Here is a 22256-nt window from a genome sequence, read left to right on the forward strand (position 1 = left end):
GAAAATCCAGAGAAAACCCAAAAAAACTCTGTGGAGTGATGATGTTCCTAAATGGACTTTATTTGAAAGTATCAAAGTTCCAAAGGTACACTGAAATTATCTACATAAAATAATTCCATCCACATAAAAGTAAATCATCCACATAAGAGCCTTAAAGGACCTAGTCCGCTAGGGATACAGGACCCAACACGGTCCGCGTTTCGACATAAAGTCTTCTTTAGGGGTCACTTCGGCTCACCACACAATTGTTTCCCACGTACTCACCTTTATAGGACCCCCCAGGGACCCCTGAAGAAGAGATTTTGTCGCAACGCGGACCGTGTTGGGTCCTGTATCCCTAGCGAACTAGGTCCTTTAAGGCTCTTATGTGGATGATTTACTTTTATGTGGATGATTTCAGTGTACCTTTGGAACTTTGATACTTTCAAATAAAGTCCATTTAGGAACATTGTCACTCTACAGAGTGTTTTTGGGTTTTCTCCAGAACATGGTAGACCAGTATTCAATGAATGGTTGTACTAGATCTGGGTATAGTCATGGGGCCATCTGGAGAACTGATTGAGAACTGGTTGAGTTCAGACAGTCATGAGATACTTCAATTTCCACCATGCTTATCTGTCATATTAGCAAAGTTTGGTGTGAAAGATCTCAGAACTGCGTGCTGTATATCGAGATCTTTCATGTCAAACTTTGCTGATATGACAGCTAAGCATGGTGTAAATTGAAGTATCACTCTCCATTGTGTAAAAGTCAAGCACATTGGGACACTTTACAGCTGTAGGTGGTCTATGTCGGGACCCGTGAGACCCCCATAAGCTAAGTTAAATTCATATTATTATTTTTTGTTTTCATTGGGAACTTAAGGGCTCCTTTTACAAAGCCGCGCTAGTGGGTTTAATGCGCGTGACTTTTCAACACACGCTAATCCCTGCGCTGGCCAAAAACTACCGCCTGCTCAAGAGGAGGCGGTAGCGGCTAGCGTGGCTTTGTAAAAGGAGCCCTAAATAATTAAAAAAAATTTTTTTCTTGTTTTCAGATAAATAATTCATACACAATGATTGGGTGGTGGGTCTGGCTATAGGGACTTCGGCCTTTGGTCAAATTACACAATTCTGAGAGTATGAGTTTTCATTAAAATCAATAGCATAACAGTTAATTTTCTTTAGAGATCTGTTAGTTTTTTGTATATTGTGGTCGAGACTGATGGCGTGTGACTATTAGGGACCCAGCCTTGAAAAAGCTTTTTGTAGCGAAACATGTTGGCGAAAGAAAGTCCCTAACAGAGACCACAACAATAAATCTAAGTCTTAATAACTTAAGTTATATATTTAACTATTTATCAAGCATTAAAATTTAGAAAGTTTATAATTAAAACATGATGAATTAAAATATAAAGTTGATCCGGTGAAGATAATGCACATCAAGCTTAACGTAATGAAATAAGTTTGAACGTGGAGTGGTGCATCTGAGGATCGACTGGTTTCTAAAGAGGAACGAGTTAAAAGAGAAAGTCATATGTGAATGAATGCTCATTGAATTTATAGAATAAGAGTGCAGTAACATCGATTAATTTAAAAAAGGCCATAGGCAGAGGGAATACACTGGTGATAAGGTGTTCCGAGGGATTTCCTGCCTCAGGAGAAAGGTGAAAGTGTGTTTGGAGCAATGGGTGTTCAAACTTAACTGCAGTTGCCTCTTACAATAAGAGCACCAGTAAAATAATATGGGAGTAATTTAGGGGTCCTTTTACTAAGGTGCGGTAGCCGATTTAGCGTGCGCTAAATGCTAACGCATCCATTGTATTCCGTGGACGCGTTAGCATTTAGCGCGTGCTAAGATGGGGTTAGTTTGCAATTAGAAATATGAGTTTTGGAAGATTCATTTTAATATCAACAAATTGAAGCCGAGATACTTACCTAAATCCTAAGCAGGCATCACACTGAGTAATAAATTTAGAATAAACAACTGGGGATCCAACGCCAAAATAATACTGAATAATATAGAGGACAAAATTGTAAAGATCTATGAAACAGGAGAAAAAAAAAAAGGGGGGGAACACGTTAAAATAAGAGATGAGGAAGCCATGGAGGCCAAGATGGAATATAAATTAGAATAGACTAGTAGAGCCTAGTTCCAGGAATCTCTGAGCACAGGCATAAATCCAAAAGAAAACTACTTCTGCTAGGATACCAGTGAATACCCTGGCCTTGGCAATTTGGTGTGAGCGAGATGCTAAATTGCAGAGTCTCTCTCACACACACACACACACTGCTGACTGCCTTCTCTTCAGAAAGTAAGTTGAAAACATGATGAACTGAACTAGTGCCACTGCTCTGGCATGTGTCTTTATGCTCTGAAAACCTTTTGTCCCCCTCTTAATTGGCAGTGGTTTAACATGCAAAGTGAGTGCTGGAAATGACGTGGCATGCCTTACAACCGATTTGCTGTCTGCAGTCGGCCAACTGGAGCCTGTTCTTGTGCCCCTTGTGTTGGCTTTCCGTTATTGGGCTCGGGTAAGTTTCATAATGAGAGACCACTAGTTCAGACCAGTTTATTTTATAATTCTGCCATTCGGAACAACATTTTGTATGTTGGGCTAGCCTTTTTTATTTTACAAGCCAAAAAGAATAATTAAATGGCAATTATAGAACTTGACTTTTCAAATTCTCATTGATGCTACAAGATACATTTAAGATTTTTTGTCCCTTTATGTAATTGGTTTAGTTTGTCAGATAATAATATACAGAATTATGAGCCAGTGTTAAATTTGAGATCAGTTGAAATATTTAAACGGTTACCCTGAGATTTTAGGTTAGAGGTCTCAGGATAAAACATTTTCATGGGCAATACTAGAAGGGGAACAGTTTGCCTTGGGAAATGAGTGACTGGAAGATACAGACAACTTGATAGTTTGAGGAATGGGAGAGAATTTATGGTGTGGATAAGAGATGCATAAATCATATATTTTGTTCATAAACTGAAGGTTGGTAGAAGAGTAGAAAGTGAATTATCGGGGATTGATTAAAATTGAAGCTGATAATTCATTTTTCTTGTTTATGCTTTGACTAAATATAAATCCTATCTTTAGGTGAAGCAGTGATTTTTCATTTTTACATTTATTCAACTTATTTACAAGAAATGTGGTTGAAGTACGAGTATATAAATTATCATTTTTAAAAATGGTCATGCCGACGTGGCCCTGGCACCACCCAGCGGCTTTGAAGGCAGAGTTGTCCTGAGCTTCCTTCACTTTCCCTATGAGATACTTCAGCAGGACCTCAAAACTAAAGCCAACGCCTGCAGTTCCTAGCTTTATTTAACATAAACATATTAAAAAAAAGAACCCAAAATACAAACCAGAATTCTTCCCCCTCAAAACTTTGGTATTTTCCACAGCCAAACATATTACTTAAGCACAAATATTATAGCAAAAATATCTCTTCTTTACAAATGTGGGGTGTATTTTCTTGTGTATATGATGCCTCTTTGTATCTGCGCTTTTGCTATTATGGTTGTTCCTGCTACCCGGTTGTACCGTTTCTAATAAAAATGATTACCAAAAAAACCCCAAAAACAAATGTGGAATAAATACTTGAACCTACCCCTCATAACACATATTCTCCCCCACTGTAGCTTTGGGGTTTCTGCTTTTAATCTTTAAAACTAGGCATCATAACTTTACATGGTTCTTTTTTCACCTGCAGTTCCAACTTAACCTGCAGTGATTGAGTATCCACTATTCTCACCACTTTTCATTTTTCCCATCTTATTAATGAGACAAACTCTTATATATATATATATATATATATATATATGTCATATATATAAAATGGAAAAAGTATTGGCATTACAACAAGGTTATATTAAAAAATTTAATAAAATATGGGGACCATTGACAAATTATTCTACTGATCAGATATAATAACACATGTATAGAACATATAGAAGGGGTAGGGAGGGAAAACTATTGTAATATTAATAAGATATAAAATTCTGATAAAGGGTTTATTTAATTCACATTGTAAGAACATTTAATAATAATTTCAAGTGTTTTTTCATAATTGAATGTATTACATGTATTTCACTTGATGTAAGAATTTAAAAAAAGAATAAAAAATATTAAAAAAAAAAAAAAATGAGACAAACTCTTACAAGACTGAAATAGTACCGAAGGAATTGGGGTGCCATGCAGTTCAAATTCACTAAAAAGTCATGTGTTGCTGGTCAAAAGTATATCAGGTCTTCAGGGACCAAGGAGCCTCTGCAGAAAATATAAAGTGACTAAAACTGGAATGAGGGTCACTTTGAAGTATAGGAAAGATAACAGTTGGAATTGAGACTGGTTTGGGTGGAGGGAGTAGACTTTGTAACACTGGCTTCCCTTCTGTTCTGTTTCTAATTTATAAGGGTTGATATTCATAGTGATTTAACCAGCCAGAAATGGCTCCTGACTGATTACATTGAATGTTTGGGGCTATCTGCTGATACTTGGGTTAGTGCCACCGAATATTACCACAGACTGCTAAACTCCAAAGTGGGCTAATCTGTGCTCCAGCTATGGATATGAGAAATTAAATGCAGAAAGTCTGGGGCACGGTATTCTTTCTCAATTGGTTTGGGGGGTCCGTTGGTATCTTATGTTACTTCTCTATAGCAGGTCTCTGATTATAAGTCAGGTTTTGTTTACTTACATACACATCCAAAATAGGGTGGAAGGGGGGGATATTTCTGTCCTAATTGGACCCTAGAGTAGTTACACTTGGGGTGGGAGGAAGGGTGGGAAGATATTAATAATATGAAGAGGGTAAGGTTACTGGGCAAATAAATGTCTCTATGTTTTATTGTATAATCATTGAGTGGGGGGTGGGAGAAAATGAGTGGTTATATATATATATATAATTGTAAGTGGATGTGCTTAAATTGATGTTTTATGCGTTATATATTCATGTATTGCGCTTTTGAAGTATGGAAAATCAATAAAGAATTATCAGTGAGACAAACTTGTTTTTTTCTGTTGCATAGAGCATTCTGGACCCCTGTTCGTTTACAAAAATTGGATAGCTCTAAGTCTAATAGATGTTGGCATTGTCATCTTGAGGCAGGGACTCTAGATCATTTATTATTTTATTGTCCATTCATTTTGGCTTTTTGGAAATCAATATGAGGCCAAATAAATTCTTTATTAGAAAATCCGGCGGCTTTATCATATGATACTATTTTATTTGGAATGTCAATGAGGAAAAAAAGTAAAATTTCTGCAAAAAATAATAAGTTATTACTTATTATGACAGGTGTAGCCATTCAACAAATTACGTTTAATTGTAAAAATTGGAGTAGACTTAACTACAGTTTCTGGTGGAACTCTTTGTGTCATATATATAAGATGGAAAAAACATTAGCTACGCTAAAAGGAAATTTCAGTAAATTTGAGGAGGTTTGGGGTCCATTAATAGAATATTGTGATGAGTAAATATCATTTTTCCCTTATTGGTACAATTGTAAAGTGAGGGATGGGGAGGGAGGGCTTTCTGATTTGATCTGATATTAAATGTTTAGAGTATTAGAAATATTATACAATATATTATATGATATATAAATTAGTAGGGATGGGAGGGATGGTTTAAATTCTATAATTTAAGTTGTACATGAAAGCTAATCAAATGTTATTGTATAAGTTCAAATGATATTCTCTGATACATTTGTTGTAAGATGTAAAAATGAATAAAGAATTATAAAAAAAAAAAAGAAAAAAGAATTATGCATATGTACCAGGTCCCAAAGTTGGCTCCTTGCTGAGAGGATTTTCATGGCGATGGCCGAGTGGAAATCTCAGGAAAACTTTGGTGACCATGGAGAGGGGTTGGGTGGCAGTGCATGTTCTGTGGAAGGATGCAACTGGGCTGGAAACTCCACTGTGCACAGATGTGAGCTGAGCTCAGAATAAAGGTAGCAAAACTGGTTGTCTATTTTCCTTCTGTAAAAAGCACTGCTGTTTTTGGATTTTTTTTCAGTTATGCCATGTGGATTGCCAGGCAGAAGGAGGAATTCCCTCATATTCTTTTGCCTTAATGGTCATGTTTTTCCTTCAACAAAGAAAACCACCAATTTTTCCAGCATACTTGGATACTCGGGTGAGTTGCCATAAAAGAAAACAAGAAAAACAAGGTGAAAATTGCAGAACAAGCGGTTTGGCCCTGATTCTATAAACCGTGCCGAAATCATAGGTGCTGAGGAACATGACACAGTGCATGTCAGTCCTAAGTTAGGCGCTATTTATTGAATTAGGCACTCCCTATTTATGCCAGGGTTTTCTTGGCCTAAATGCTGATGTCTTAAGTCCAGTTTAGGCACCTACCATGCCAAATATGGCCATGATCCATCCCCTAACCATGCCTACTTTCTGGTAGGGGCCTAGCATCCAGTTAATTTTAATTTTTCCCAACTATGAGCTGCTAATTGCTCTTTGGCGCCAATTAAGTTTAAAAAAATAAAGGTTAGGTGCCTCGATTGAGTGGGCGCGCTGATCTAGGCACCTGGCTTTAGGCATCTTTTATAGAATCTAAGCCTTTGTGTTCACGCTTGGATTGACTGCAGTGCTCAAGTTCAGAAGTGAACTCATTACTGTTCTGCCATGTCATTCTTTGGATACAGCATACCTTGCACTGAATGATTTGAAAACCCATCTGATCAGATTTTTAAATTAGAAAATTCACCCGTTTACTAAATTCTACAGCTGTCCTTTGCAATTAGTATGAGAGAGTCTACTATATTCTCTTGATACCTTGCACAGTGTGTTTTTCTGCAATTAAATTAAGGCTAAAATTGAATGAACTACATTGTCTGAGCAGACTTAAAAGTGCATATATCATTTTAGGAGGAGTGATTGGTGGCATTGCTGTCCTGGGACCACCAAGCATGTAAACAGGAGGATAACTCGCACAGAGTTAATCTTCTTTGGTTATTAAAATGCTCTTCTTTAGCACTCTCCAGACCAGTAGAGGTTAACTTTACGATTGGGTATATATCTAATCATGACCAGCAGGTGAAGACTGAAAACAAAACTTTGGGACAGTATATCCTAGCCCCTCCTCTCTATTTCCCTCAGTCTTCTTTCAGTCTCCAGCAGGTGTTGAGTGATCTGTACCCATCTCCCTTGGTAGGGCTGTTGGAATTTGTTTAGAGGTTTATTGTCCCTGTTTTTAGCCGGACGGAGCTTGGACGGCCCCTCCATTTTGTCTTCCACCTCAGGTGACCTTCCCCCTGTTTTGTCTAAGCAGGGGCAGGTTTCTGCTGGGTCCCCTGCTGTGGCAGGGAGTCCCTTGGGACCCTCGGGGGGTTTTTCCCCTGATTTTTTCTTTTCATTATGCAAAGCCTATTTTCAGGCGGCTGGGGGTCCCGGTTGCGCCCAGGGGGTCTCGGGGGGTGGGGTTTCCTCCGCGCTCCCTGCGGCTTTGCCTCTCTCGTCTGACGTGACGTCCCCTCCGCCGCCTCTCTTGTCCAAGCGTCCGCGGGTGTCGTGGGACGAGGATTTGTGGTCGGAGGAACGTGTCGGTATGGAGGAGGACCTGGACCCTTCTGAGGAATTCCAGGACCCTCTGGAGGGGACGGAAGCTGGCGGCGGGTTGTCGGGTTTCCCGTTCTCCAGTGACGAGGCGTCCGTGGTGCGCCTTTTTCAGAGAGATGAGCTGCCTGACCTTATTCAACAGGTTTCTTCGGCTTTGCGTTTTGAGGACGCGCCGCCGGAGACTCCGCGTGTGGGGGACCCTCTGTTACGAGGGATCCGTTCCGTTTCCCGCTCTTTTCCTATGCATCAGGATATTCGGGATATTATTCTTGAGCAGTGGAAAACGCCGGAGACGCCGTTTCGGCTGGCGCGCAGCATGGCTCGCCTGTATCCCATTCCTGAAGGGGATCGGGCTACGTTAGCTTCGCCAGTCGTGGATGCGGTGGTCTCGGCTATTTCCAAGCGGCATACCGTGCCTGTTGAGGGCGGTTCTGCCTTGCGGGACTCTGAGGAGCGCAAATTGGAGAACATCCTTAAGCAAAATTTTCAAGTCTCTGCTTTTGGGGTCCAGGCGGCTATTTGTGGGGGACTGGTCGCTCGCGCCGTGTTTCGGTGGGCGGAGCGGGTCTTGGATCGAGAGTCTGACGACTGGTCTCTGGTGGATCAGGAGGTAGCAAAGATTGAGATGGCTGCCTCATTCCTCTCGGATGCTCTGTATGACTTGGTGCGGATCTCGGCTAAGTCCATGGCTTTTGGCGTGGCCGCAAGGCGTGTGTTGTGGCTGCGCGCTTGGGCGGCGGATGCTGCGTCCAAAGCTAAGCTTACTAAATTTCCCTTTCGGGGGTCGTTTTTATTTGGAGAGGACTTGGATAAGTTAATTCAGACTCTGTCGGACTCGAAAGTTCCCCGTTTGCCGGAGGACCGTGCCCGCCCGGCGTCTCGGGGGGGTGCGGCCCGGGGGCGTTTGCGGGAATTTCGCAAGTATCGCCCTGGGCGTGGGGCTGCTTCTTTCCAGTCTCCGGGGTTTTCCCGGGGTCGGTTCTTCCAGCGCATGCAGCCCTTTCGGGGGGCCCGTCGGGGGGCAGGGAACCCCTCCGCCGGTTCCCCCGCTTCCCGTCCTGCACAATGACGCCTTGCCGGCGCCCCCCTTGGTTCCGGTGGGGGCCCGGCTGCGCGACTTTTTTCCCAAATGGGCCGAGATCACGTCCGATCAGTGGGTCCTGGAGGTGGTGCGGGACGGTTATGCCCTGGAGTTCGCCCGCTCTCTGCCGGATTTTTTCCTCGCTTCTCCGTGTCAGACTCCGGGGAAGAAGCAGGCTTTTCGCCAGACCCTTCAGCGCTTGCTAGATCTCAGGGCAGTAGTTCCGGTGCCCCCCCCGGAGTGGGGCACGGGCAGGTACTCCATTTACTTTGTGGTGCCCAAGAAGGAGGGGACTTTTCGGCCCATCCTCGATTTGAAAGGGGTCAACAGGGCTCTCAAGGTTCCCTCTTTCCGTATGGAAACGCTGCGGTCGGTCATTCTGGCGGTTCAGCCGGGGGAGTTTCTCACTTCTCTCGATCTGACGGAGGCCTACTTGCATGTTCCTATTCGGACCTCTCATCAGCGTTTCCTGCGCTTTGCGATCTTGGGTCGGCACTATCAGTTCTGTGCGCTTCCCTTTGGGCTGGCCACGGCTCCCCGGACGTTCACCAAGGTGATGGTGGTCGTCGCGGCAGCCTTGCGGTCGGAGGGCATTCTGGTACACCCCTACCTGGACGACTGGTTAATTCGGGCCAAGTCGTTGCAGGAAAGCTACCGGGTTACGGCTCGGGTGGTGGAGTTTCTCCGGTCGCTGGGCTGGGTGGTCAACCTTTCCAAGAGTCGGTTGGTTCCGGCTCAGCGTCTGGAGTACCTCGGGGTGCTGTTCGACACCTCCTTGGGGAAGGTCTTCCTCCCAGAGGCCCGGGTGAGCAAATTGCAGTCTCAGATTCGCCTGCTTTTGGCGTCCCGGTGTCCTCGGGCGCGAGATTTCCTCCAGGTCCTGGGGTCGATGGCGGCGTCCCTGGACGTGGTGAGGTGGGCGCGGGCCCACATGCGTCCTCTTCAGTATGCTCTGCTCCGGAGGTGGTCTCCCCAGAGGCACGGGATGGATGTTCCGGTTCCCCTGCGAGGCTTGGCGCGCTGCAGTCTGCGTTGGTGGCTCCGGACCCCTCACCTAGTTCAGGGGGTGGGTCTGGATCTTCCGCAGTGGACGGTGCTCCTTACGGATGCGAGTCTCCTGGGTTGGGGGGCCCAGTGTCTGGGTCACTCTGCTCAGGGAACCTGGTCCACGGAGGAGGCCTCCTGGTCGATCAACGTGTTGGAGACCAGGGCGGTCCGGCTGGCGCTGTTGGCTTTCCACTCCCTTTTGTTGGGCAAGTCGGTCAGAGTCCTGTCGGACAATGCCACGGCAGTGGCTTATGTCAATCGTCAGGGGGGCACCAAGAGCACTCTGGTGGCGCAGGAGGCGGCTCGGCTCATGGTTTGGGCGGAGTCGCATCTTCTGGACCTCTCGGCCTCTCACATTGCCGGGGTAGAAAACGTTCAGGCGGACTTCCTCAGTCGTCACTTCTTGGATCCGGGAGAGTGGTGTCTCGGCGCCGAGGCGTTTCAGTTGCTAGTGCGTGCTTGGGGGCAGCCCCTGATGGATCTGATGGCTACAAGTGGCAACGCCAAAGTACCCCGCTTCTTCAGTCGTCGCAGGGACGGTCTGGCCGAGGGTCTGGATGCTCTGGTCCAACCGTGGCCAACGGAGGGGCTGTTGTATGTGTTCCCTCCTTGGCCATTAGTAGGCAGAGTACTGCTTCGCATTGTTCGCCATCCGGGGCTGGTGGTCTTGGTGGCTCCGGATTGGCCTCGTCGTCCGTGGTATGCGGATCTGGTGAGGCATCTGGTGGCGGATCCTCTTCCTCTGCCTCTCGAGTGCGATCTTCTGACGCAGGGTCCCATTCCCATGTTCGACCCGTCTCCCTTTTGTCTTACGGCTTGGCTCTTGAAAGGGGCCGCCTGAGTAAGAAGGGATATTCCGACAAGGTGATCTCTACACTTTTGGGGTCCCGGAGGCTTTCTACCTCTCGGGCTTATGTACGGGTTTGGCGTCTGTTTGAGGAATGGTGCCGAGCGCGGGGAGTGGTCTCCTTTCGCGCTTCTCTGCCTAACATTCTGGAGTTTTTGCAGGATGGCCTGGATAGGGGCCTGGCCTGGTCTTCTCTTCGGGTTCATCTGGCGGCCCTGTCGGCTTTTCGGGGGCTGGTGACAGGTCAGCGTTTGTCAGCCATTCCTGATGTGATTCGCTTTCTTAGGGCGGCCAAGTTGCTCAGGCCTCCCATAAGGCCCTCGATTCCCTCTTGGGATCTCAATCTGGTTCTCTCTGTTCTAGTGCGCCCTCCTTTCGAGCCGTTGGATGGCTGTTCGTTGAAGGACCTTACGCTGAAGTCGGTCTTTTTGGTGGCCATTACTTCCGCTAGACGGGTGTCGGAGCTACAGGCTTTCTCTTGTAGGGCTCCCTTCCTGGAGTTTTCAAAGGAGCGGGTTGTTTTGCGGCCTGTTCCTTCCTTTCTGCCGAAGGTAGTTTCTCCTTTTCATGTCAATCAATCGGTGGTCCTCCCGGTCTTGGGTAGTCGGGAGGGTTCTTCTGAGCAACGACAGCTGCGCAAGTTGGATGTCGGTCGGGTCCTCCATGCTTATGTGCAGCGGACCCGGGATTTTCGGAGCTCCGATCATCTCTTTGTGCTTCTGGCGGGTCCTCGTCGGGGGGCTGGCGCTTCTAAGGCTACTATTGCGCGCTGGATCAAGGAGACGATCGCTTCCGCTTATCTTCTGAGTCAGAAGCCGGTTCCGGAGTTTCTCAAGGCTCATTCCACTAGGGGTCAGGCGGCTTCTTGGGCTGAGTCGTCGCTCGTGCCTCCGGTGGATATTTGTAAGGCTGCGGTTTGGTCCTCCTTGCATTCATTTGTTCGGCATTATCGGGTAGATGTTCAGGCGCGTCGGGACGCGGTGTTCGGTGAGCGTGTTCTGGTATCGGCCCTTTGGGGGTCCCGCCCGTGAGAGGGACTGCTTTGGTACGTCCCAATCGTAAAGTTAACCTCTACTGGTCTGGAGAGTGCTAAAGAAGGAGAAATTAGGTTCTTACCTGCTAATTTACTTTCTTTTAGCTTCTCCAGACCAGTAGAGGTCCCCACCCTGTCTGTTGTTGTTGTTGTTGGGGCTGTTGCGCGGGCAGTTTTTGGTTTTTGCTGCGGGTTCTAGTATTTTTCTAGGGCCGGGGAGAATTGAAGAACAGCGGCTGTGGCTCGGCTGGCTTAGCTGGCGAGCTGTGGGGACCTTCTTCCTTCGGGAATTTCTCCTCTGCATTTTCCAACAGCATTTTTTGGGTATGTTATTGGTTACTCCTTTCGGAGTATTGTTTTTTTCTCTCTGTTGTTTCCAGTTCTTGGTTCTGCTTGGCTATTCGGCAGACTGAGGGAAATAGAGAGGAGGGGCTAGGATATACTGTCCCAAAGTTTTGTTTTCAGTCTCCACCTGCTGGTCATGATTAGATATATACCCAATCGTAAAGTTAACCTCTACTGGTCTGGAGAAGCTAAAAGAAAGTAAATTAGCAGGTAAGAACCTAATTTCTCCTTTTTGCAGGGCTGGAGTAAATGATTCGGTGGTAGAAGAACAAGCAATCATGCAGTAGATTTTGTTTGCTTCTCAGACTATCCTGATCTGAAGATTTCCCTGGATATTTATGAAAATATGTTGCTGTGAAATATAGGAAAATATACAGGGTGCAGGAATTTAAATTAAGCAAAGATTGGCAAAACACATAAAAATACATAAAATAATATCCAAATTGCTGGTCCTAATGTTCGCGTGGACTGGACCCGACACGGTTCGTGTTTCGAAGAAACACTCCTCCTTCAGGGGTCCCAATTGTTGGTATGTAGAATATGAGAAAACCAGATTGGATAAAATAAACAATCTAAAATGAATCGGCGTGAAGATATCCTGTATGAAGCACTGCACTACAAAGCGCTTCATACAGGATATCTTCACGCCGGTTCATTTTAGATTGTTTATTTTATCCAATCTGGTTTTCTCATATTCTACGTACCAACAATTGGGACCCCTGAAGGAGGAGTGTTTCTTCGAAACACGGACAGTGTCGGGTCCAGACCACGCGAACATTAGGACCAGCAATTTGGACATTATTTTATGTATTTTTATGTGTTTTGCCAATCTTTGCTTAATTAAAATTCCTGCACCCTGTACATTTTCCTGCAGTTTTGTTTTGTTTGCTTGTTGTAACTGTACTGCAGGTTGTGTTGGTTTTTCTTTTGCTTTGCTTTGAAATATAGTCAGTAGTTTATAATATCAGATGCAAATAACTTCTTGGCTAATTTTCCTTTATGAATGTATAATTCTATAACTACAGCCTCACAAAAATGATAGACTTCTTATAATTTTATAAGTAACCATTAAGAAGTGCAGCTATTAACGTCTTTATCTTTTGCTAGTTGTAACTGTTGGGTGGTATGGTGTTTTTTTGATTTCGGTACTTTTTATCAGGAATTTCATTACTGGTCGATTATTCAACCTTTGTGGGTCTATACGCTGCTATTCAGTGGCATTTGATTGGCTAATGTACTGACGGCTAAACTGAAAGACAGCTAATTTGTGGGTGAGCCATTTTGTGGGTGAACTAGGGGCAGATTCGGCACTTATGCGTTTAAATGCTGTTAATCAACACTTAACACCTGAGCTAAGTGGCCAAGTCAGACTGTGTGAAGGTGCATCTTATGTGGTGTCACTTAGGCGGTTAAGTGTCTGTCTGTGATGATTGAAATCGTTCCTATCAATTGATATTATTCCATTTCTCCAACATCTGTTTTTGTTTCAGTTTTGTAAACCACTTAGATACTTTGGCAGGACAGGTGGCACAGTAATTTAAATAAATTATAATAACTTAACTGCATAAGATAGCAGGCTGCATGAACCAGGATATTCACTTCTGGTGCCTAGACATGGCCTGGCATTGAATATCAGGGCCTGGAACAGACTTCCTGAGTCAGTATGTCAAGCTCCTCTGGCAGTATTCATATCTAGGCTAAAAACCCACTTTTTCAAGGCTGTTTTTAACTCCTAACTCCCACTCACTTGTAAAGTACCCATGTCTGTTTTATCTTTTTCTCTGTGAATAATTCTCTAACCCCTATTTATCCTGTTTCTCTGTTTTAATTAGATTGTAAGCTCTATTGAGCAGGGATTGTCTCTTACATGTTAATGTACAGCGCTGCGTACATCTTGCAGTGCTTTAGAAATGATAAGTCGTAGCTGTAATAATGTTGTTGGCAGTTAAAAAAGCACTCATTACCATTGGCTGAATATTTACTCCATAGTTTATAATACATGTAGCTTGTGTGTTTCTGTTTTTGTTTTTTCAGATGAAAGGTTTTGATTTAAAGAGGGTAGATGATCTCCATCTGAAGGGCATAGAAGACGAGAGATTCTTAAAATGGGAATATAAGCCATCTGGTTGTGGACAGTCAAAAAATTCTGATTGTGCAGAAGGCAAAGCTAAACCAGAACAGCAGGAAGGCGGTTCCAGGAGGGCAGCCAGCTCGGAGATTAAGAACCAAAATAATTCTGTAAAGGAGAGGCATGGCAAAGTGAGTCAGTTCAATGTATAAAGTTGGAAACTTGGTATGCCTGGTTAGGTGACGCGTCAAAACCGCAGAGGACAATGGTGCGCTGACATTTGAGAGCAGGAGAAAAGCACACTTCTACTTCTACCACTTTGAGGCCTTCCCTCACACCCACACCACTACACTTAGCTCCCGTTGGGGGGGATGTGAGGGGGAACCTCTTCCCCACTACACTGAAAACTCACGAAGACCAAAAACGGGAAGGAGAACGGGAGTTTTCAGTGTACTGGAGGGGTTTCCTCCCCCAATCCCCCCTCCCGGCAACGGGAGCACGAGGACTTAGTTGGGGGGGTTTCCCCCCAAACCCACACCCCCTCAGAGCATAAAACGGAACACCTCAAAGCAGCGGAAGCAGCGGCGTGCTTTTCTCCTGCACTCAAATGTTGGCGCGCCATTGTCCTCCATGCCTTTGACGGCGTACCTCCTGGTTATATAAGCGAAGATTGAAATGTGTGATCTAGGTCAAATTATTCTGCCACTATTGGTGCGTCAGAATCTACAGCAGTTGCTTATTTCAACTTTTTCTCTCTCCCGCACCCTCCAGTCTCCTTTGGTGTTTGAAAAAGCACATCGGGTGTCCATTGGCCAGTTATGGCTGGAGCTGTTAAAGTTCTACACGCTGGGGTTTGCTTTGGAGGAGTATGTCATCAGCATCAGGGTACAAGAACTGTTAACAAGAGAGAACAAAAACTGGCCTAAGAGGCGAATAGCTATTGAAGGTAGGACAGCATTTTTAATCAGACGCAGAAATACTAGAAGACTCGGTATTTATTTTCTACTATTTTCACTTCTGTAGCCCTACTTGGTGAATGCATCATTTTATACTTAAGTATACAAGTTCCTGCTCAGCAGAGTTTAGTGTAATCCAGATAACCATATAAGACATGATGCAATGCAATGTAATGCAATGTAATTTATTTCTTATATACCGCTAAACTCCGTTAGGATTCTAAGCGGTTTACAGAAAATAGACAATAGTATGCATTAAAATTATAAGTAATATAGGTTTACAGAGAAAATATACATTAAAGGACATGACATGACAGAGGTTAGAAATTAAGTTACTGTAAGAGTTGAAACAAGGCTATAAGTGGTAGTTGAAATATATTCCACAGTTCATTTAGACCCAGCCATCAAGTAGTAGATTTAAAAACAAACCGGATAAATTATTTCTTCATAAACATATAATTAAACTCTGGAATTCGTTGCCTCTGAATGTGGTGAAATTAGTTAGCTTAGCAGGGTTTAAAAAAGGTTTAGAAAATTTCCTAAAACAAAGGTCCATAAGCCATTATTAAGATGATTTGGGGAAATCTGCTGCTTATTCCTAGGATAAGTAGCTTAAAATCTATTTTACTCCTTGGGATCTTGCCAGGTACTTGTGACCTGGGTTGTCCACTGTTGGAAACAGGATACTGGGCTTGATGCATCTTTGGTCTGTCCCTGTATGGCAACTCTTATGTTCTTATGTAAGCTACACAGTAGCTGTCACTTCAGAGTGATTACTGGGGCTCTTTTGAACACTGCCTAGATACCATCCCGTTTGACTCAAGCAGCTGGAGTTATTATTGGGAATGTCAGTGCTGCTTATGGGTTATGACGCTCAGAAGGAACCATTTTAATCTTTATCCTGAAAGGAGACAATAGATACAAAGTAGAGGAGTAGCCTAATGGTTAGAGCAGCAAGGTTTCAAAGTTTTATTAAAAATTTGATTAATCGCATATAAATTAAAATAATTAACAAGAACCAAAGCCTGGACAAGACCAACAGACAAACGGGAGACAAGGGGACAGAGGGTGAAATACAATATTATCAGAAAAGAAAACAGTTAAGGGTAGGGAAAGGTTATTTGAGAGCTGCCTTTTCAAAGATTGTGAAAGAATGCTGAGTTATGGAGTAAAAGCATCTCTATAGAAATCTTGGGGAAACGGGTTCAATTCCCACTGCAGCTCCTTGTGACCCTGGGTGAGTCACTTAATCCTTCATTGCCCCAGGTACAAAAAACTTAGATTGTGCCCACTGGAGACAGAGAAGATACTTGCATATAATGTGTACAGTGCTATGTACATCTAGTAGTGCTATAGAAATGATTAGTAGTAAAGATCCTTTCAAAGAAAGTGAACAAATATGGTTTTGGATAATAGATTTGATGGCAGACTTTAAAAAATGGATACATGAAACAGTAGTTAGAAAATGATTTAATTTTGTTATCAGTTTTGACCAATAAAACTTTTCCCGATCTTCCTATTTTTCCTCTTTCTTTCTTTTTGCAATGTAAAACTACTTATAGGCTTTAAAATATATAAAGATAATGTGATTTGTAGAGAACAATGGTTAGCGATAAAAATCTGGAATGCAATTAAATCATGTTTCATGTCACCTGTTGTAGATCCTTTTGCACTAAAGAGGAATGTTGCACGGTGCCTCAACAGCCAGATGGTATTTGAATACATTCTGGAACGGTTCAAGACAGCATATAAATATTTTGCCTGTCCTCAAACTAAAAGTGGAAATAAATCTAAACCCGATATCCGGAAAAAAGAGAAAACAAAATTGGACATCAAGAAAACGTCAAAATCTGATGACAATGTGACCGAGGATTGCCTCGTAAAAGTGGAAAACACTTGTGGGAAAGAGAACACAGAGAATGGACATGGGACAAGTGTGTGTGAGCGTGTTGAATGTAATGAACTGGAATGCACATCCAGCCAGTGGAATGATAAGCAGACAGACAGTTTGGTGATCAGTAACCTGGATGTAGGGAGTTCTGATACTGATGGACTGGAAATCATGCCTCTTACTTCTCACGGATTCTGTGAAGGGGAGCAAAAAGCACCCCAGACAGGGGGAAATGTAGAGACTTCAGGAATGGAGGAAAAGCCAAGTCACAGCTATAATAAACATAGCTCCCTTGACTCAAAAGCTAGTGAATCTGCCGTTAATGGTCCTAGTTTAGAACTTTTGTATTCTCAGAAGGACTCCTCGGCCTGCTCGCCAGCTACCTCACACTATCACAAAGTCACAGAAGAAGCTCAAGACCTTCAAGATGAAGAAAATTTCTCTGATGAAGAACTACATTATGTGTTTGATGAGCTTATTTTAACATCTGGAAAGGTAGGCTATTGTTTTCTAAACTTTTGAAGTCGGCTTCTGTGAAATTAGTCTATTTGCATAATAGATACCTAGCTTACAAGCAGAAACAACCTCTAGAGCAGGGGTGTCAAAGTCCCTCCTTGAGGGCCACAATCCAGTCGGGTTTTCAGGATTTCCCCAATGAATATGCATGAGATCTATTAGCATACAATGAAAGCAGTGCATGCAAATAGATCTCATGCATATTCATTGGGGAAATCCTGAAAACTCGACTGGATTGCGGCCCTCGAGGAGGGACTTTGACACCCCTACTCTAGAGGGTTCTTAAGCAGTATGAGCTAGATTCACAAACCTGCTTGATCGGGACTGATCCATGTCCAATTCAGGCAGGTCCGATGGATTCTTCAACCTCCAATATGCAGATGGAGGCGATCGGAGGAACGCCTCCATCTGCTGGCATAGATTGCTGGTGTGCGATCCCATCTGTAAATGATCTGTGCATGCGTCTAAGACCTGTCACTTTTTTTTTTTTTTTTTTTTTTACTTTTTAGCCCAGCGAGCCTGTGGTTTTATCCTTCTTTAAACCCGTGAGTTAAAACCATGGGCTCGCAATGCAGGGAAGGGCAGGAGATATTCGGGACAGCAGGCAGGAGAAAGCCGGGGACGAGCAGGGCGGCAATTTGGGGCAGAGCAGGTAGGAGAAATGGGGAAGAGCAGGGTGACGATTCGGGGCAGAGTAGGCAGGAGAGATGGGGACAAGCAAGGTGGTGATTCGGAGCAGAGCAGGCAGGAGAGATCCGGGGAAGAGCATCGGGGCGGCAGGCAGGAGAGAGCAGTGCGTGCAGAGAGCAGGGCTTCAATGGAGCTGGAGAGTCGGAAAGACTTTTTCGACTGGTCCCCAGCAGTCGCTTCTTGGGTTGATCGGCCAGCCCAGTTGGTTTTAAAAATTTTGTTGGTGAATCGCGTCCCTGTCTACTTTGCATGCATTTCCCCTCATTTGCATGCACGTATTGGAAGTGGATCGAAGGAGAGGTTAGTGAATCGGGCCGGAGGGAAATCTGGTCACAAAGGAGTCGCAAACCAATCGGTATGCTTTGTTAATCTAGCCCTATGTCGGGACACTAGTGTATCACCAAAAATTTGACACAAACAGCAAAAACCTCTGCTTATCTTAACAATCACATGTGCCAGCAAGCTGGGGAGAGTACAAAGCAGGGAGCCAGAAACTTGAAATCCTTACAACGGTTCCCTTATTCTCCTTTCTCTCACCCCCCCCCCCCCCAACCTTCAGTGATCACTGTTGCTGCCAGCCCAAGCTGGAAATGCTCCACTGGCAAACTATACCACTGCATGCTGAACCACTGTGATCACCACTACCACCAGCCTGGGCAGGAAATGCTACATCTTGGTCCCTCCCCTCTGGCCACAATTGCTTTTAATTAGCCTGGCCTAGAAATATGGGGTTCAGTTCACTCCCCTGTGACTGGCTGCAGAATAGATGACCTGAGAATTCACCCTCCCCTAGCACTCCTATTTCTTCTGCCTACTCTGATAATTGGGTGGAGAGGGTGAGGTGTTTTTTTTTTTAAAGTGGGAGAAAAAGAGCATATATGAGAGAGGTGTGGACCATGAGGGGGTTGAGAGAGATGTGAGCCTAAGATAAATGAGAGATGATATGACCCAGGTGTAGTAGACTTGCTATAAGAGAGCGGCTCTTAAGAAAACATAAGAATAGCCTTACTGTCCATCTAGCCCAGTATCCCATCTTCACAGTGGCAATCCAAGTCACTAGTTTGTGGCAAAAACCCAAATAGTAGCAGCGTTCCATGCCACCGATCCAGGGCAAGCAGTGGCTTCCCCCATGTCTACCTCAACAGCAAACTATAGAGTTTTCCAGCTATGTTAACCACTCTTACCACATCCTCTGGCAATGCATTCCAGAGTTTAACTATTCTGACACCCTACTACCGGCAGCTGCATTGGCTGCCAATGGAGGCACGCGTAAAGTTTAAATTTGCCTGCTTCTGCTTCAAAGCACTACACGGACTTGCCCCTAAATATATAACTGACCTTTTCGTCTTCTCAGCCAACAGACACAAGAGAAGCTCACTTTCCAACTTCGTTTTCCCCCCAGTGAGAGGTTGTAAACTGAAAAAACACCATGAACATCTTCTCTCACACCAAGCAGCATCATGGGGTAAAGACCTAGAACAATTGCTTTCGCCCACTACTTATGAGGAATTTAGGAAACCTGTTCCTAAAGTATCTAGACAACTGATCCTCTCTTCTCTCTTCCCTCTCCCCTCTATAGCGATTAACTTGTTCTATTGATCACTCTCTCCTCAAAAATGGATTTCCTGTCCTATTAACCCTCTTTCTTCCTCCCCTCTTAAAGTCAATCAATTTGTACCTTTGCTTAATCTTTGTAAACCGCATAGAACTTCACGGTATTGCGGTATATAAGCTGTTAGCCATCTCTTTTCCAAACTGAAGAGCCCTAACCTCTTTAGTCTTTCCTTATACGAGAGAAGTCTCATCCCTTTTATCATCTTGGTCGCTCTTCTGTGAACCTTTTCTAATTCCGTTATATCTTTTTTGAGATACAGCAACCAGAATTGAATGCAATACTGAAGGTGAGGTTGCACCATGGTGTGATACAGAGACATTAAAACATCCTTAGTCTTGTTTACCATCCCTTTTCAAATAATTCCTAGCATCTTGTTTGCTTTTATGTCCACCACTGCACATTGGCAGCCAAAAAAAGCATTTGCATCTGTCCACATTAAATTTCACCTGCCTTTTGGATGCTCATTCTTCCAATTTCCTAAGGTCTGCCTGCACTTTTTCAGTCTACAAGCATTCTAACAATTTTGAACAGTTTAGTGCCATCTGCAAATTTAATCACCTTACTTATCATCCTGATTTCCAGATCATTTATAAATAAGTTAAATAGTACCAATCCCAGTACAAATCCCTGTGGCACTCTACTATTTACCCTTCTCCATTGAGAAAAATAGCCATTTAACCTCTGGTGAAGGGAAGAAGGAGAGGAGATGCCAGGGCGTGGATGGAGAGGGAGAGAGAGAAGGAGAAGAGAGAGATGTCAGGTCATGGGTGGGGGAGGTGAGGAGATAGAGATGCCAGACTGTGGGAAGGAAAAATGTAAGAGGGGAGAGATAAGAACATAAGAAGTTGCCTCCACTGGGTCAGACCGAGGTCCATCTCGCCCAGCGGTCCGCTCCCGCGGCGGCCCATCAGGTCTGCGACCTGTGAAGTGGTTTCTGACCACTTCTATAACCTACCTCAAGTTCTATCTGTACCCCTCTATCCCTTTATCCTCCAGGAACCTATCCAAACCCTTCTTGAATCCCTGTACAGAGTTCTGGCCTATCACTTCCTCCGGAAGCGCGTTCCATGTGTCTACCACCCTTTGCGTAAAAAAGAATTTTCTAGCATTTGTTCTAAACCTGTCCCCTTTCAATTTCTCCGAGTGACCCCTAGTGCTTGTGGCTCCTCTCAGTTTGAAGAATCTGTCCTTATTTACTCTCTCTATGCCCTTAAGGATTTTGAAGGTTTCTATCATGTCCCCTCTAAGTCTCCTCTTTTCCAGGGAGAACAGCCCCAGCATTTTTAACCTGTCAGTGTATGGAAAATTTTCCATACCTTTTATCAGCTTAGTCGCCCTCTTCTGCACTCCCTCGAGTACCGCCATGTCCTTCTTGAGGTACGGCGACCAGTATTGAACACAGTACTCCAGGTGCGGGCGCACCATTGCGCGATACAGCAGCATGATGACTTCCTTCGTCCGGGTTGTGATACCCTTTTTGATGATGCCCAGCATTCTGTTTGCTGTCTTTGAGGCTGTCGCACATTGCGCCGATGGTTTCAGTGATGAGTCGACCATCACCCCCAGGTCCCTTTCCAGGTTACTCACCCCTAGCAGTGTTCCCCCCATTTTGTAGTTGAACATCGGGTTCTTTTTCCCTACATGCATGACCTTGCATTTCTCTACGTTAAAACTCATTTGCCACTTTTTTGCCCAGTCTTCCAGTCTCATTAGGTCCCTTTGTAGGTCTTCGCAGTCTTCCGTGTTTCTAACCCTGCTGCAGAGTTTGGTGTCATCAGCAAATTTGATAACCTCACATTTTGTCCCCGTCTCCAGATCGTTAATAAATATGTTGAATAGTAGAGATCCCAGCACCGACCCCTGCGGAACTCCGCTCGTGACCCATTGCCAATCTGAGTATTGGCCTTTAACTCCAACCCTCTGTTTCCTGCCCGCTAGCCAGTGTTTGATCCATCAGTAGATATCCCCTTGCACTAGAGAGTTGCGCGGGGACAGAAATCCCACCCGTCCCCACCCGTCCCCGCCAAAATCCCACCCATCCCCACCCGTCCCCATGAGGAATCCCTCCGTCCCCGTGAGGAATCCCTCCGTCCCCACCCGTCCCCGCGAGGAATCCCCTCCGTCCCCACCCGTCCCCGCGAGGAATCCCCTCCGTCCCCACCCGTCCCCGCGAGGAATCCCCTCCGTCACCATCCTTCCCTATAAACTTCAGAAATAGTTATTTTATTTAATTATGCTACTGAATTAAAGGCTCTGGTAGAGACCCATTTACAAATAAGCAAAGAGACTATTAATTTGGAAATATTAATTGGGAAGAATACATACTTTGTAAATGGGTTTCTACCAGAACCTCTAATGTAAATATAAAATATAAATACTCAGCTGATGAGAACCCACAAACTGTCAGCTGAGGACTTCCTTTGCAGTTGGCCTGGGGTCCCTTTTGCCAAGCTTGGCAGGCAGCAGTAGCGTCCCTGAGTCACAGATGCTGGCACCTCAGTGGCTCATGGATGCTGCCAGCGACTGCTGCGCTTGGTGGAGGGGAGTTCTGACCATCTCTAGAGGAGGTCCTCTGCTGGCGGTGCTTGGGGATCCCCACCAGT

General features: G+C 44.6%; 1 protein-coding gene across 7 annotated transcripts in view; it reads left to right on the forward strand.

Moving 5' to 3' along the window:
- Positions 1-22256, forward strand: part of TUT4 (terminal uridylyl transferase 4) — a 157250-nt gene that overhangs the window by 40748 nt on the left and 94246 nt on the right. For all 7 annotated transcript variants that reach the window (XM_033916106.1, XM_033916103.1, XM_033916102.1 and 4 more), the window contains exons 9-13: positions 2387-2513; positions 6012-6131; positions 13952-14176; positions 14757-14931; positions 16603-17327. In XM_033916106.1, coding sequence (XP_033771997.1) covers positions 2387-2513; positions 6012-6131; positions 13952-14176; positions 14757-14931; positions 16603-17327 — 1372 coding nt within the window. The remainder of the gene's footprint in view (positions 1-2386; positions 2514-6011; positions 6132-13951; positions 14177-14756; positions 14932-16602; positions 17328-22256) is intronic.

This window comes from Geotrypetes seraphini, chromosome 12 (assembly GCF_902459505.1).
Source record: "Geotrypetes seraphini chromosome 12, aGeoSer1.1, whole genome shotgun sequence".
Lineage (NCBI taxonomy): Eukaryota > Metazoa > Chordata > Amphibia > Gymnophiona > Dermophiidae > Geotrypetes > Geotrypetes seraphini.